At 40.0% G+C, this 18,310-nt stretch overlaps 1 protein-coding gene across 1 annotated transcript in view; it reads left to right on the top strand.

Moving 5' to 3' along the window:
* The window catches only part of lamc1 (laminin, gamma 1), a 261,259-nt gene that overhangs the window by 117,817 nt on the left and 125,132 nt on the right, over nt 1–18,310 (top strand). The window contains exon 2 of the mRNA XM_072273978.1: nt 503–807. Coding sequence (XP_072130079.1) covers nt 503–807 — 305 coding nt within the window. The remainder of the gene's footprint in view (nt 1–502; nt 808–18,310) is intronic.

Genomic DNA, 18,310 nt, shown 5'->3' with positions numbered 1-18,310 from the left:
AAGTACAATTTTGAGGTTACTTCAAACAATCTTATTGTTTATTTTTTTAAAATGCAATTCCTTCCTTGCCCACCTAATCTTTTTTTTTTGTCTGATGTACTTGTCTATACCCTTGGAGTTTATGTACATGTTGTGCATTTATCTGAAGATTAGTTCCTCTGTGATATTCTTGTGTAAATTTAAGCTGTCGCAAGTTGAAAATACAACTGGTATGTCTCCAACTTGTCTTTTATTTATATGGATAGAAGCAAAAAGTTCTATAGTACAAAAGAGTTGGTAGTTCTGGCCAACATTCTTTCCTTACATTGTCAAAAAATTGAATTCCATTCATCTCATTTGTAGAATTGGTGATCGTGTTGTCACATATTAGCTGCAGATTTAATTTTCAGCTATAAAAATAACAATTGGTTGCAAATTGCATGTGAAGATAGTTTCTAAGAGATGATTTTTAATCACCATATTAAGGCAGAAAAAGGTAATCAGTTTTTTTTAATTTTTGCAGGTAAAGCATTTGATATTACGTATGTAAGACTGAAATTCCACACAAGTCGACCTGAGAGCTTTGCTATTTATAAGCGTACAAGTGAAGATGGACCTTGGATACCTTACCAGTATTATAGCGGATCTTGTGAAAAAACCTACCACAAAATGAATCGTGGGTTTATCCGAACTGGAGATGATGAGCAACAGGCACTGTGCACAGATGAATTTAGTGATATATCTCCCCTCACTGGAGGAAATGTAGCCTTTTCTACTCTGGAAGGGAGGCCTAGTGCTTACAACTTTGACAATAGTCCTGTACTACAGGTAATTAAAAATATATATATTTCTTGCATATATAAAATGATTTGTACTACTTGATATACTTTAAAAGGTGTGACCTTAAATATAATAATAGAAATGATTGATTAAGAGTTTTTACCACCTAATTTTAAGTGCTTTATATTGTGAACATTGTTTCAATGCCCATTTCCTTGGAGTAAGTTGTTCCGTCCCTCTCTTGAAAGATTTGACCCATGCTGAACCCTGGTTTCACAAACACCTCAGTAGTTGTGCAGGCACCAGAGGTGATGCAGGTTATTCTGATACAGGTTGCATTCAAAATGCACACAAGTAATCGACAGTGAAACTCATTATTGCTTCATAATAAATTGAAGTCTTACTGGATTTTGTATCCTTGTGGAGATTATTCCTCCCCCGGTTCATTCACAGGGTGCATTAACGTTATCGGCACAGGATGAGTATGTGATTTTTATGCTTTCAATTTGCTTTGCTTAGAAATTAGTGTTTCTACATATTACTTGGGTTGGGTGGAATGTTAATTATGATGCAAATATAAATAATAGGTACAAAGCTACATCAGATTGATGATTTAGATTAGAACAGCACTGCAGATGTTGAAAACATAAAATTAAATAAGAAAGTTTGGAGCCATTAAGTATTTCAGTTAACACATTAGAGAGAAACTGAGCTCATGTTTCAGGTTAATGACTTGTGGGCAGCAAGGTCCTTGATCTGAAATCAATTTGTTGTAATTCAAGAGGAAGACAATTTGACACATGTTTCTGTATGAATTACTGCCTAAATGCCAGCCAGTGGTGTAGTGGCATCTGCTCTGGGCTTCGATGCAAGTGGTCCTGGGTTCTAATCCGGCCGGCTCCTTACATGCTTTCCATCCATGCTGGGTTGAGCTTGAGCTAGACTTGTAAAACAACTTAGCCTTGTAAAAACACAGATTAAAAAAAGCTAAAGAAATGGCAAGGTGATAAAATGTTTTGTTATCATTAATAACTGGATAATGTATATATTCATTCATTTTACTTATGTATACTGTTAGCCTAATTAGTGAAATAGAAGAATTATAACTAGTGTATGTAGAGAGTTATGACATGAGTAGATATTGAAACAGATGTTTCTGACTTTGTAGAAATTGATTTACAGGCCCTTTTTGAGAACAGAAGCCTCACAGAATAGCCTGCACTTAGAACACAGAACATAGAAACCTATAGCACATTGCAGGCCCTTCAGCCCACAATGTGCGAACATGTAACCTACTCTAGAAACTGCCTAGAATTTCCCTGCCATAATAGCCCTCTATTTTTCTAAGCTCCATGTACCTAACAGTCTCTTAAAAGACTCTTGATCACTTAATTCAGCTAAATAAGTAAATAAATTTCTCATTATGACACAAGAATATTAAAAATATCCTGAAGATGATGCCTCCTAAATCAGACTGGAATTTTGGTTAGAACTCTACTTGCTTGTTAATTCTTGGTGGAGGTGTCAAATTTTCTTTATTTACTGTACGGTCCTGACATTTTAAAATCCCTCTTGATCATTTTAAAAGCGGAATGATTCAAGAGATTCAGGAATGTTTAATGTCATTTCCAGTACACAAATGTAAAGGAGAACAAAATAATAGTTAAACTGGATCCAATGCAGCACAAAATAAATACGACAAGATAAAGAATGTAATAATAAAAAAGCATACAATAAATATAAATACATAAGATAAGCTTAAATGCCTAGACAGTTAATGCTTCTGGAGGGCAAGGGCACTGACAGGGGGAACATTAGTGAATATTTCAGTTTATAGGTCTTTGCTTCAATTTTTGTGCATTTCCTCATGTTGTAAAACATTGAAAACTTCAGTTGTGTGTTGCAAGCCTTTGTTTCATTGATTCTTGTGTGGGGACTATGATGGAATTGTGACCTAATTTACATTTGAAAACCCTTGGTCAGAAAACACTTGACACACTTTCTAAAAAAACTTGTTGGATGTATTCCGATCTATTCTTTTATTTGTTTCTGTTTGTCTTTGTATCATTGTCCTAGTTTCCGGACAGGAAATAGCAACTTCCAGCATGGAAAAATAGTGTGGAGCAGATGATGTTAGCACCTACATTTAATGAGCCATGAAATCTCAGGCTATTTTACCCAAGTGGAAAATCCTAGTGTCATTTCAGATTACAAGTGGTCCTTGTAGTTCCTGATTCATAAACAGCTCTTAAGACATTGCAGTCATTTTAAAAGAGCTAACAACATCAGTTAGCTGTGATCACATCGCAGTTCTCACTTTCTTTCATCATTTGTCTTTGTACTGACACCCACTGCTCCCACTCACTCATTGACCAGGGTTACAGCTGACTCCCATGGACCCCCCTCCTTCACCTTCCCTGCAGCTTTGCAAGCTACTTTTGTCTCCTTTTCAGGTATAACGGATCACTGACTCGGAACCTTAATCATGTTTATCTTTGCATAGATGTAGTTTGACTCACTGAGTATACGTTTCCCCCGCCATCCGAAGGTAGAGCGTTCCTATGAAACGGTTCATAAGCCGAAATGTCGTAAAGCGAAGAAGCAATTACCATTTATTTATATGGGACAATTTTGTGAGCGTTCGCAGACCCAAAAATAACCTACCAGATCATGCAAAATAACACATAAAACCTAAAATAACAGTAACATATAGTAAAAGCAGGAATGATATGATAAATACACAGCCTATATAAAGTAGAAATACTTTTCCACAATCATTACTGAACTGTTCTCCATAGCGAAAATCTCACGCAAGCACCGTCGGCGGAAAATCTCACGCAAGCGCTGTTGGCAAAAACACGGCACAAGCGCTCTCCAGTAACCTTTAAACTATGAAGCTGCCAAATCATACCAAATAACCTATAAAAATACACAGCCGATATAAAGTAGAAATAATGTATGTACAGTGTAGTATCACTTACCAGAATTGGTTCAGCGCTGAGCACACTGATGATGGTGTGTTAGGCTGAGTCGTTGGAGTTTGGGTGGTGCAGTGGCCCCCCACCCTCCAGGCCGCTGAGTGATACATTACCGCGAAGAACGCAGGGGTCCAGCAGTAGCCGGGAGGTACACAGCATATCTTTAAGAAAAAAGCCGAAACAAACATGCTAATTAATTAGGTTCCGCCCGTAATTGTCGGCCCAGATCAGTGCCGATTTCTGATTGCGTCGTCTCTGATCTGGGCCAACAATTACATGTCGGCGGCACCTAATTAATTAGCACGTTTATTTCGGCTTTTTTCTTAAAGACGTGCTGTGTGCCTCCCAGCTACCTTTGCATTCTCCGCGAATCGGTATCTGTCCTTGGCCTGGGGGTTGGAGTGGTGGGACACTGGGGTGTCATCTCATGGCCTGTTTCCATTAGAGCAGGCAGCTCATCTTGTCCTATGACTGCTCACCTCGATGTTGAAGGTCGAGGTTCGTCATCTGCTGTGGCTGATGTGGAAGGCTTGCTTGACTGCTGAGCCTCGCGCATTTTTCTATCACACAGTTCTTTAATAAGGACTCAACCCATCTTGCAAATATCCCCTAAACTGACGTACCCTTTCAAAATTAAAGTCGTACTTTATCATTACTCATTCGGTTTCGATTGTTATCCTTTTTTCTTCCAATTGCATCAGCTCTTCATCTGTCAGTTCTTGGTGATGGGATGCCAAAACCTCTTCAACATCATCTTTGTCAGCTTCCACAAGCCAAACTCACGTTGTCCTTACTTCGTTCACCACGATCAAAACGCTTAATTATGTCTAGTTTTACCGTAAGTGTAACACCCTTTTGAGCTGTTTCAGGCTTTTCCGATACCATAGAACTCATCTTGCAAACGACTGCTCAAGGGCTCGTGCTTAAGCAATACCAGCGAGAATCCGGGGGAGAGCGGCTGCTCGGGGCGCGCTGCCTTTTATCGCGTGCTGATTTTTTCGCGCGCTGAATTCTTTTTTCGTAACAGTGAAAACACCTTCTGAAAGCAAAAATAGGGTACTAATGTAGGTCTTTCATAACAGTGAGGTTTCGTAAAGCGAACGTTTGAAAAGTGGGGGACACCTGTATCTCCAACATTTTCTGTGATTGTTTTCATCGTTTCTCTTTAAGGCTGCACTCCTAAAAAGGCAATAATCTGCAGATGACCAGCATAGTGTTAACTTTACTACTTGGTTGTGACCTGTTCAGCATCTGCTTATTAGGGGAGTGTACTTTCTGAGTCAAAGTATGGTGAGGCTCTGTTTTTGTAAAAAAAAAAGCGCGCACAAGATGGGATGAGTGATAACTTAACCCTCAGTACATCAGAGGTATTATAACGCTATTATGGTCTGTAAAAAAAAAATCAACCCAATGTTCATTGGCAAGTACGTTCTCTTCATGAATGAGCCAGGTTTAATTAACTTTTTAAGGTATTATCTTCCTATAAGCATTTGGAAGCTGTTCCTTGAAGAGTTCAATCATTACAGACACTTGATGAGGTCTTGCGTAATTATGTTTTATTTGTGAACAACACATTAGCAAACGTCCATTGGAAGGTATGTTTATTGCTTTTGCTTTAAAGAGATGGAAACCTGCCATCTTCTGCAAACAATTTAGTTGAGTTGTAAACTGGGAGGCTTATTTACAATAAATATTCTTCATGATACACGAAAGCCAGCTGTTACTGCAGGAATGAAAATGTCAGAACAAGTTTAGGACATTGACTTTCTTGTTAATGTAAGGGTCATAGAGGCACATATTTCCATCTTTAACTGTACTCCCTTTAGTAGATTCTGATTTCAGAATATATTTTTCACTAGGTGAAAACAATACAGTATAAATCTGTGATGGATGGTTTTGAATTGTGCTTTGTGCAAAGTTTTCTTTTATTTCCTTAGTCTATGACACTTTTACAATGATGTTTTCTGCATTGTACAACTTTTTCCACTTTCCCTTACACCCTTGCATTATAAGGCTGCAAAATGGGTAACAAAGTATGAAATACACTTTTGTTTGTGACAGTTTGATGCAAATGAATTTATGAAAAGTACAACTTTGTTGTACTTTTATATTTATATTCAAGTACTTTTATACTTTCATATTCAATTTTTTTAAAAAAAAGTAATAGAGTGATTATTCAATCAAAGAAGGAAATATTTATTTAGTGCAGTTCCTCACCTCTGGACATGCTAAATTCTTCATACTCAGTTTTGTTTTTAAGTGCATGTACAGCAGCCAATTTGTGGGGACCAAATTCCCATAAGTAGGAATATAATGACTAGAATATAATTTCAAATGCTTTTGAGGCTACCCAGATGGAATATAAGGGGTTGCTTTTCCAACCGGAGGGTTGCCTCATCGTGACAGTAGTTGAGGCCATGGGCTAGCATGGAATTAAAATGGGTGGCCACTGAAAGATCCCACTTTTTCTGGCAAACGGAGAGTAGGTGCTCGGCAAAGCAGTTTCCCAATCTGCGATGGGTCTTACCAATATACAGGAGGTTTCTAGCTTGGTTGCATGAAGACATAGTTCATTAGAACAGACATTCGGCTGCCAGCCAGAGGATAGGCTATTCTAAACCTAGTATTCACTCATTGTGCAGCAGCTGTTTTTGGATTATGCATTCAGATTGCAAGAGGATTGAGTGGATCGAAATTTCAAATAAGCATTATTATAGGGGCATGAAGGCAGTGCTACCTGAAATGAACTGTTAAGTTAGTTTAAATGATTGTTCATATTATATGTAGTGGTAGACATTTTAGGAGGATCTTTGAAGAAGAGAAGAATCCACCTATGGATAATCAGTGAAGATGAAGGTGGTAAATGAATGAACATAGAATGATACAAAAATACGTCAGCTGATTTGACTTTATTTATTTATTTATAAAAGGAACGAATGACTAATTAAATAAGGGTGGGGAAAAAGCAAAGTACATCTGGCCATAGACGTATAGATAGGAAGAATTCCTATGAATACTTTATCCAAAAAAAAGGAAGCACTGATAAAGTGAGTGTTGGTGTGTGAAAAATTAGTCTGTAATGTTATTAATGGAAATCAAAAAGATCGGATGAAGATTGGAGAATTCATGTAATACTGTATGTCAGAAATTAATTGAGAAAAAGTTATGAAAGTTACGGGAGTGATACTGAATAAATTGTTGGAGTTTTGGGGGTAAGTCTGGGTCCTCATGAATGACATCTTCTCATCTTAAAGTAGGGTTTCTTTAGATGGTAAAATAGCAAACGTGGCTATTTTATTCAAAAAGGAAGAGAATCAGAAAGCAAAAAAAAAATTGAGTCAGCTGGTTGGCATATGTCATAGGGGAATGTTTGAAGCTATCATTAACTTTAGTTCAAAATTTTGGTCAGTGCCCTGGCATAATTCGGCAATCCCAACATAGTTTTGTGAAAGTGCTGAGAATAAAAGGGAATTAGTTGATGTAGTATGCTTAGGTTTTTAAACAGCTTTGTTGAGGTAGAGAATAAATTATTATTGTATAGCAGGTAGCATATGGTGGAGAAAATCTGCAGTTGCTGGAAATTCAAGTTACGCGCACACAATGCTGCAGGAACTCACCAGGCCAGGCACAACATCTGTGGAAAAGAGTACATCCTGACGAAGGGTCTCAGCCCAAAATGTTGACTGTACTCTTTTCCATAGGTGCTGCCTGGCCTGTTGAATTCCTCCAGCATATGTTAGAAGGTTGGCTGGCTAGTGGGAAATAGAACAAGTATTTGTTGGTAATAACAGGTATGCCCTAGGGATGAGTACAGTGGTTTCATCATAAGTGACTTGGATGAAGGCATTGAAAGCATGATTGTAAAATCTGCTGATGACATAATAAGCATTTTGCCTCAATGGTGAGAGACTGCAGAGTGTTAATGGAGAGAAATCTGGTATCCATGCACATAGTTTGCAAACAAAAAAGTACTTGCACATGATACATGTAATTAGGAAAGGTAACACAATTTTATTGTGAATTGTGAGATGAATTGAATACATAAGTTGGGAAGAATTTTACTCATTTACATTGCTGACCTCACAATCTGGAGTACTATACATAATACAGGCCTCCTTAATTGAGGAAGAGTGTTAACCTATTTGGAAGCTGTGCAGAGAAGGTTCGTCATACTGTTGTGGAATGGCGAGTTGCCTTGAGAGGAAAAATTGGATAGGCCTGGCTAGAATTTGCTGAAGGTTAGAAAACAGGTGATTTGATTGAAATAGTCTAAAGCACATTGTTAAGTGGAGAGGTTCTTGTGGGAGAATATGGAGCTGGGGGTCACCTATTTAAGCCATAAATTTATGTTTGAGTTTGGAACCTTTGGTGGTGGAAGCAAAGTCTTTTAACGCTAAGTGGATGTAGATACATTCTTAATATGCAAACGAATGGAAGATTAACCTTGGGTATGCAGGAATTTAGTGTTGTGGCTACAATCAAAGCGGTTGTGATTATCATTTTAAATGAATATTGGAGGACTGGGTGACCTATACCAGCTGCTAAATGGTATGTTTGAAATAACAGGATGTCCTATGAAAGTGACTCTATTGTATTTTCAATTCAAATATAACACTTGAAAACAAAATCTGTATGGTTACAGATATGATGCATTGGTTACAGAGGTAGAATATTTTGAATAAAATGGTCCACTGAGGAGGAGCTAAAGTAAGAGAGGAGCTATGGTATATGAAGATTTCAGTAGCTGGAGTTAGTGTATTTTGTGCATTAACTAGTGTGCTCTATTTGGGGGATGTAAGTACTATGAAAGATGAGCAGTCCTACTTCCTTCTTCCAGTAATGCAGAGAATGCAGAACCTTCTAAGATTTGTTGCAAAACCATGCTGTTGGTTCTTCACTTTTCATATATAAATACATTTGTTTCAAAATAGTCCATAAATCTCAAGAGTTTGTTCTACATGAGCATTCTGTATTAGAAAGGTTTTTGGAATCAAAATGGCATTTATACTATTGGGCTCAGAAGAGAAAGGAGCTGAAGAGGCGAGCTGTAGAAATAGGGGATTTGTTGGTTAGAGGAACAGAAAGCAGGTTCTATGGATGAGAATGAGATTCTTGGATGGGGTGTTGCCTTCCGGGTGCCAGGGTCAGGGACATCTCAGATTGAATCCACACCATTGTTAAGTGGGAGAGTGAGCAGTCAGAGGTCATGGTTCAAGTTGGCACCAATAACATGGATAGGAGGGGGTGATAAGGTCCTGCCAAGTGTATTTAGGGAGTTAGGTGCTAAGGTAAAGGATAGAACCTCCAGGGTTGTGCTCTCAGGATTGCTACCCATGCTATGTGCTAGTGAAGCCAGAAATAGGAAGATCATACAGTTTCACATATGGCTAAGGAGAAGATTCAGTTGCTTGGCATTCAAGATGAGGTAGTAAATTGGATTAGCTATTGGCTTTGTGGAAGGAGCACAGAGTAGTTGTAGATGATTGCCTCTCTGACTGAAGGGTTGTGACTAGTAGAGTGCTGGAGGGATTGGTGCTGAGTCCATTGTTGTCTGTCATTTATATCAACAGTTGGGGGTGTAGCGGACAGTGAGGAAGACGATCAAAGCTTGCAGTGGGATCTGGACCAGCTGTAAAAATGGGCTGAAAATAGCAGATGGAATGTAATGCAGACATGAGTGAGGTGTTGCACTTTGGGAAGATAAACCAGGGTAGGTCTTGCACGGTGAGGGTAAGGCGCTGACGAGAGTGGTAGAACAGAGGGATCTGGGAATACAAATCCATAATTCCTTGAAAGTGACAACACAGGTAGATAGGATCATGAAGAAAGGTTTTGGTACATTGGCCTTTATAAAACAATGTACTGTTATCGAGTAGCACTCACATCAATGGTGATGAAGTGCTTTGAGAAATTGGTTATGGCTAGAATCAACTCATGCCTAAGCAAGGACCTGGACCCATTGTAATTTGCCTTTTGCCACAATAGGTCTACAGTGGATATGATATCATTGGCTCTTCCCATGGCCTTGGATCATCTGGACAATACTAATACTTCCATCAGGCTCAGCGTTTAACACAGTCATTTCTACACTTCCAAAACCTGGACCTCTACCTCCCTCTGCAACTGGATCCTCAACTTGCTGGAAGACCATAGCCTGTGCAGATTGGAAGTAACATCTCCGCTTCACTGATGATCAATACTGACGTTCCTCAAGGATGTGTGCTTAGCTCGCTGTTCTCCCCTCTCTACACCCATGACTGTGTGGCTAGGCACAGCTCAAATGCCATCTATAAATTTGCTGACAACACCCCTATTTTTGGCAGAATTTCAGATGGTGATGAGAAGGCAGACAGGAATAAGATAGATCAGCAGGTCGAGTGGTGTCACTATGATGAAAGAATTGATTGTGGATTTCAGAAAGGTTAAGGTGAAGAAACACACACTAGCCATTAAGGGATCAGAAATGGAAAGGGTAGGGAATTTCAAGTCCTGGGTCAACATAGAACATAGAAACATAGAAAACCTACAGCACAATATAGGCCCTTTGGCCCACAAAGTTGTGCTGAACATGTCCCTACTTTAGAAATTATTAGACTTCCCCATAGCCCTCTAATTTTCTAAGCTCCATGTACCTATCCAAACGTCTCTTAAAAGACCCTATCGTATTGTGTGCAGTTTTGGTCCCCTAATCTGAGGAAATGTATAAAATTCTAAAGGGATTGGACAGGCTAGATGAAGGAAGATTGTTCCCGATGTTGGGGAGGTCCAGAACGAGGGGTCACAGTTTAAGGATAAAGGGGAAGCCTTTTAGGACTGAGATGAGGAAAAACTTCTTCACACAGAGAGTGGTGAATCTGTGGAATTCTCTGCCACAGGAAACAGTTAAGGCCAGTTCATTTTTGGCTATATTTAAAAGGGAGTTAGATATGGCACCTATGGCTAAAGGGATCAGGGAGTATGGAGAGAATGCAGATACAGGGTTCTGAGTTGGATGATCATCCATGATCATACTGAATGGCGGTGCAGGCTCAAAGGGCCAAATGGCCTACTCCTGCACCTATTTTCTACGTTTCTATGTATCAGCCTCCATCACCGTTGCTGGCAGCCCATTCCATGCACTCACCACTCTCTGAGTGAAAAAACTTACCCTGACATCACCTCTGTACCTACTCCCTAGCACCTTAAACCTGTGTCCTCTTGTGGCAACCATTTCAGCCCTGGGAAAAAGCCTCTGACTATCCACACAATCAATGCCTTTCATCATCTTATACACCTCTATCAGGTCACCTCTCATCTTCCGTCGCTCCAAGGAGAAAAGGCCGAGTTCACTCAACCTGTTTTCATAAGGCATGCTCCTCAATCCAGGCAACATCCTTGTAAATCTCCTCTGCACCCTTTCTCTGAATATCTATCCAGGCCAAGCTGAGAGTCCATGGTATTACAGGAAAGTTACTAACATGGTTAGAGCATTGGCTGATTGTTAGGAGGCAGCGAGTGGGAATAAAAGGATCCTTGTCTAGTTGGCTTCCAGTGACTAGTGGTGTTCCGCAGGGGTTGGTGTGGGGACTGTCTTTTATGCTGTAATCAATTATTTAGATGATGGAATAGATGGCTTTGTTGCCAGGTTTGCAGATGATAAAAAGATTGGTGGAGGGGTAGGTAGTGTTGAGGAAACAGGAAGGCTATAGAAGGATTTAGACAAGTTAGGAGAATGGGCAAGGAAGTGGTAAATGAAATACGCTGCTGGAAAATGCATTGTTGGAAATGCAAACCGTGCTGTTGGGTAGTAGAAGTAAATGTGTGGACTCAACACAAAATAATCTGTAGGTGCTGTTGTCAAAGGAACACCAACAATGTGCTGGAGGAACTCAGCAGGTCAGTCAGCATCAGTTGAAAAGATTAGTCGACGTTTCGGGCCGAAACCCTTTGTCAGGACTGAAGGAAGAACTTTGGGGAGGGTTTGAAGAATTGCTGGTAGTTGAAAAAAACAGTAATTTTAAAGACAAAGGGGTGGGGGAGGGGAAGCAGGGAGGTGATTGGCAGGAGAACAATGCGAAGTAGTAGAAGGAGGCGGAACTGAGGGAGGTGATGTGAAATAGGGATGGGAGGGGGGTGGAATTACCGGAAGTTGGGGAATTCTATGTTCATACCAAGGGGCTGGAGACTACCTGGACAGTATATGAGGTGTTGCTCCTCCAACCTGAGTTTAGCCTCATCATGGCAGTAGAGGAGGCCATGTATGGACATATCTGAATGGGAATGGGAAGCAGAGTTGAAGTGGGTGGCTACCAGGAGATCCTGTCTGTTGGGGCGGACGGAGTGGAGGTGCTCAATGAAGCGGTCCCCCAGTCTGCGTCGGGTTTCACCGATGTAGAGGAGGCGGCACCGGGAGCACTGGATGCAATAGATGACCCCAACAGATTCGGAAGTGAAGTGTTGCGTCACCTGAAAGGACTGTTTGGGGCCCTGAATGGTGGCAAGAGAGGAGGTGTAGGGACAGGTCTAGCACTTATGCTTACAGGGATAAGTGCCGGGTGGGAGATCCGTGGGGATGGACATGTGGATAAGTGAGTCACAGAGGGATCAGTCCCTGCGGAAGGCGGAGAGGGATGGAGAGGGAAAGATGTGCTTAGTGGTGGGGTCCTGTTGAAGGTGGTGGAAGTTGCGGAGGATAATGTGCTGGATCTGGAGGCTGGTGGGGTGGTAGGTGAGGACAAGGGGAACTCTGTCCCTGTTGTGGTGGCGGGAAGATGGGGTGAGGGCCAAAGCGCAGGTAATGGAGGAGATGCAGGTGAGGGCATCATTGATCACCGTAGAAGGGAAACCACGATCCTTAAAGAAAGAGGACATTTGAGATGTCCTGGAACGGAAAGCCTCGTTCTGGGAGCAGATGCGGCGGAGACTAATGTGTGGACTATTCTCTGAATGGGGAGAAAATCCAAAATCTGAGATACAAAGGGACTTGGGAGTCCTTGTTCATAACAACCTTAAGGGTAATTTGCAGGTTGAGTCAGTGGTGAGGAAGGCAAATGCAATGTTAGCATTCATTTCAAGAGGTCTAGAATATAAGAGCAGGGATGTGATGCTGAGGCTTTATATGGCACTGGTGAGGCCTCAACTTGAGTATTGTGAACAGTTTTGGGCTCCTCACCTAAGAAAAGATGTGCTGGCATTGGAGAGGTTTCAGAGGAAGTTCACAAGGATGATTCCAGGAATGAAAGGGTTATCATACAAGGAATGTTTGATGGCTCTGGGTCTGTACTCGCTGGAATTTAGAAGGATGAGGCGGGATCTCATTGAAACCTTTTGAATGTTGAAAGGCCTAGACAGAGTAGATGTGCAAAGGATGTTTCTCATGGTGTGGGAGTCTAGGACAGAAAGGCATAGCCTCAGGATAGAGGGGCATCCATTTAAAACAGAGATGTGGAGTAATTTCTTTAGCCAGAGGGCAGTGCATTTGTGAATTTGTTACCACAGGCAGCTGTGGAGGCCAGGTCGTTGGCTGTATTTAAGGCAGAGATTGATAGGTTCTTGATTGGACATAGCATCAAAGGTTATGGAGAGAAGGCCGGGGAGTGGGGTTGAGGAGTGGAAAAAAGGATCAGCCGTGACTGAATGGCGGAGCAGACTTGATGAGCCAAATAGCTGAATTCTGCTCCTATGTCTTATGGTCTTCCATCAATGCAATTACAAAGAAGGCACAACAGTAGCAATATTTCATTGGGAGTTTGGGGCGATTTGATATGTCAGCAAAGACGGTCGCAAATTTCCATAGGTGTACCATGGAGAGCATTTTAATTGGCTGCATCACCATCTGGTATGGGGGGAACGCACTGCAGAGGATCAAAGTAAGCTGCTGAAAGTTTTAAACTCAGTGAGCTACATCATGGGCACTACCCTCGTAGCATCCAGGACATCGTCAAGGAGCAATCTCTCAAAAAGGCAGCGTCCATCTTTAAGGAACCCTATCACCCAGGACATGCCCTCTTCTCATTGCTATCATCAGGGAGGAGATACAGGAGCCTGAAGGCACACACTTGGCAGTTCAGGAATAGCTTCGTCCCCTCTGCCATCAGATTTCTGAATGGACATTGAGCCCATGAACACTACTTATTCAAACATTCTTTATTACATTTTGGGCACCTACCTACAGGAGAGATGTAAGTAAGGTTGAAACAGAACAGAGAGAACTTACATGGATGTTTCCAGCACTTGACAGCCTGAGTCATAGGGAAAGGTTGAACAGGTTTGGATTTTATTCCCTAGAATGTAGAAGATTGTGGGGAGGTTTGATAGAGGTATGAGGTATACAAAGCTATGAGTGGTAAATGCAATCAGGTTTTTTCCACTGAGGTTGGGTGAGTCTTCAACTAGAGGTAATGGGTTAAGTGTGAAAGGTGACAGGTTTAAGGGAAATATAAGGTGGTGGTGAAAGTGAGGAATGAGCTGCCAGCATACGTAGAAAATGCGGGTGTGATTTCAATGTTTAAGAGAAATTTGGATAAGTACATGGATGTGAGGTGTATGGAGGGCAGGGTGCAGGTTGTTGGGACTAGCCAGATTAATGGTTCTGCACGGATGAGATGGGCCAAAGGGCCTATTTCTGTGCTGTAGTGTTCTATGACTATGAATCTATTGGGAACTTGAATATTATTATGAGGCAGATTAGAAAGATGGGAGTGGATTTGAGTGGATCACCAGACACTCAAGTGTGAAAGACATAGTTCATTTGGAAGTTCTGTATGAAAGGGGTGGATGTATGAGGAAGAGTGTAGCTATGAAATAAAACATCACAGTTAATGTTGCAGGAACATGCAGATAGCCATGATTTGGATAATTATTGACTGATTTTTTTTGTGGAAATCTTAAAATACTTAATTTAGAATCCCACAGATCAATCGGTATTTTTGCAAAAGGTTGTGAGTTGTAATTGAGAGGTCTTGAGGATTACTATAAGGTATGTTAAGCTTTTAAATTTAAATTTGTTCACAGTTATTAGTGCTGGCCTCTCCATAGGAAAAGGAATTGTCAGACTGTATGTGTTCTGCCTCACCTTTGGACCAGCATAAAAGTGCACACTGCCTTACAGTGCAGCAAATGCTAATCAGGGAAATGTCCACTCTTCTGTAACTTGAATTATGAAGGGCGAAAGAAAATGACCACCATTCCAACCAGAGTCAAATTAAGGCTACATTTTAGTTGCTAAAAGAGATGCTACTTCAGTGCGTACACATGGATTGTGAGTTCCATCTATGATGCAGCTGTTCTTGTTTTGTCAGAAGCACTCATCAGAGTTGTGATCTAAACAATGGATTGTTAATGATTTTCTTTTCAAGTGGAACGATTCAACGCAATTTGTGGATTGTTAATTTAGGCCTTATTTTCATGGATTTCATAGGCCACCTCTGTACCAACACAGGATGTCTTTAATTCTCTTGTTGCATTTTAATCTTCTCTGCTTAACTGCGAGCTCAATCTGCATTGTTTACCACTGAGTGAATTCTGTATGTTATTGCCTCCTTGCAATTTCTTGCAGCTTTAAAATCCTCACATTTCTGCCATTCCTGTAATTCTGGCATCTTGCCCATTTCTGATTTTCATCATTTCCCGCTCAGCATTCTTTGCTATGGCTGGAATTATCAATTGAAACTTCAACACCTCAGTAGCTCTCTGGTAATTTAACTTGGTTCCTGAAATGTAGCTCTAGATTTTGATAGAATTTCATTTGAATACAAATAAAACAACATGAATAAATCCAGAATAAGTATCCATCTTTATGAGCTGCATTTTAAAAATATTCAATTAAAATTGTCATGCAGAGCTAACCATGGTGAAGTTAGAAACGTGTATAAATTGAGTTCAAATATCTAATTGTGCTCAGGTAAGCGTAATGAGAGAGGGTCAAAAATATAAGCTTTTATACTGTGAATATGATTAACTTAACAGAAGAAAAGGGGCCTAAGTAAAGTAATAGATATTAAAAGTATTCAAATTATGCAGCAGAGTAATTTGCATATATCCACTCTGATAAAATAATACATTCTTCCTTTACTTGTGCTTTATCCTCCACTGGGTCTCACATACAGTAGCTGCAGAACAAATCTACTGAAATTTTGGGTTTGATATTAGAATGTAATCTGTTCATAAATTCTAGTATAGTTTGAATTGGGATGATTGAAAAATGAAAAGTATGTACATATTTTTAGGGTGAAATGTAAAATGTTTGAACACGAACTTTACCATCTAAACAGTGGGTTTTTGGGGGTATAGGTAACATGAGAATTGAAATTAAATGAATGTAATTGAAATACTACATTGCATATGTGACATTCATTCAAAATATGTTAAAATAAGTCATAAAAATAATATCAAAGAACAAAATGGGAATTGATTAAATGTAGATTTGAAATCAATATCTCATTCTCTTTCGGGACTAACAGAAGTTTTGAATAAACAGGCAGTTGAAGGAGTTCAAAGCATCAGAAGTTATGATAACGTTGGGTGGAGGAGATATTGAAATAGAAGAGGAATATCCCTTGATGGGCTGAACATCCTTGAGGCTCATTTGGAAAGAAAAGGGCAGGGTCATGTTAAAAAGAAACAGGGCATGTAGTCATGATCTCAGCACCATTCCTAGTTACAGATTAAAAGCCTCTAAGGTGTTTTGGTCTTGAGTATGAATGAGCCAGCTTATACAGTAGCTATATGTTATCAGTCAAGCAAATTATTTCTGTCAGTTAACTGGTAAATTACGTGCACAGGAATACAGTTCCCATAAGATAACATTTGGAGTATAATTCATTCTTTCTTTAGCTTAACCCACTGAGTGCCTAAACTTTATTACTTTGAAGTGTGCAAAGTCACTGCACATCAGTCTTCAAACCACTATCTTGTAAATTCACTCTTATGTAATAATTCACTCTTCTTATTCATACACTTGAGCTTCGTCTTGCACTTGGTTAAACACTGTTGCTGTCCACACCTTTAGATTTTCTCACACAAAAACAGCATATTTGTGAATCACCATACCATATCTTATACTTTGTACACCAAGACCAAAAAAATTAATTTTTTTGGTATTAATACTCTCACCAAGATAAATTTTTTAAAAAATCTTCAAACTGTCTATGCATAACAATACCAAAACATTTGAAGAAGTAGCAGCAAAAATTAAATGTACAAAATGCACAAAGTTATGCTGACTATCCTTAATCAATCCATGTCTACCCGAATACTCATATATCAGGTCTCTCAGAATACCTTCCAATAACTTTCCCACTACTGATGTCAGACTCACTGGCCTATAATTTCCTGGTTTATGTTTAAATCCTTTCTTAAACGGCAGAACAACTTTGGCTATCCTCCAAACCCCTGGTACCTCTCCTGCCTATGATTTAGGTGTCTCTGCTAGGGCCCCAGCAATTTCTGTACATGCCTCCTGCAGGGTCCGAAGGAACAGCTTGTCAGACCCTGGGCATTTACACACCCTTTGCCTCAGAACAGCACCACCTCCTCCTATGTAATCTGCAATCTCCCCCACCTCTTTGCAATTACCATTCTGATCTTCCAGAGGATCAATTTTGTTCCTTACAATCCTTTTGTCGTAACAAATCTGTAGAATCCCTTAGGATTCTCCTTTACTTTGGTTGCTAAGGCAACCCCACTCCTTCTCTTAGCCCTCCTGATTTCTTTCATAAGTATTCTCTTGCACTTCTTATAACCCATAAGCACCTCATTTGTTCGTATCTGCCTATACCTGCAACACACTTCCTTTTTTACCTTAACCAGGGCCTCAACAACTCTTGAAAACCAAGAGTCTTGAAAACTCTTGAAAATACATCTATTATCTTTACCTTTTATTATGACAGGCACATATAAGCTTTGTACTCTCAAAATTTCACTTTTGAAGGCCTCCCACTTACCAAGTACACCTTTGGCAGAAAACAGTGTTTCCTAATTCACATTTGTCAGATCCTTTCTGATAACATCAAAATTGGCCTTTCTGTAATTCAGAATCTCAACCTGCGGACCAGACCCATCTTTTTGCATATTTACTTTGAAACTAATAGCATTGTGATCACTAGATGCAAAGTATTCACCTTCACAAACTTCTGTCAGCTGCCCTATTCCTAATAGTAGATCAAGTACCGCACACTCTCTTGTTGGGACTTGTATGTACTGATTAAGGAAAATTTCCTGAATACATCAGATAAACTCTATGTGGTAGAAACATTGTCGGGGCGTGAGTGGCTGAGACAACTAAAACTTGATTGGAGATCCATTCCCTGCAATAGAGCCAACTGAAATTGAATTGAGAAGGGTACTGGATGATGCCACTGCAGTGTTCAAGGGTGGCATTGGAAAGCTCAAACATATCAAAAGAAAGATAGTGTTAAGTTAAAATGCCACGCCCAAGTTTTACAAAACCCATCTAGTTCCTTGATTTAGCTGAGGCCTATCTACAGACAGAGATGGAAGAAGAACCCAAATTGTTTCTCACCGTAAATACTGATCAAAGGCTTCAGTGCTATAATAAGCTTATTTTTAGATTTGCATCTGTACCTGTACTCTGG

This window comes from Mobula birostris, chromosome 12 (assembly GCF_030028105.1).
Source record: "Mobula birostris isolate sMobBir1 chromosome 12, sMobBir1.hap1, whole genome shotgun sequence".
NCBI lineage: Eukaryota > Metazoa > Chordata > Chondrichthyes > Myliobatiformes > Myliobatidae > Mobula > Mobula birostris.
The sequence above is the reverse complement of the archived record's forward strand: the minus strand, read 5'-3'. Positions and strand labels throughout refer to the sequence as shown.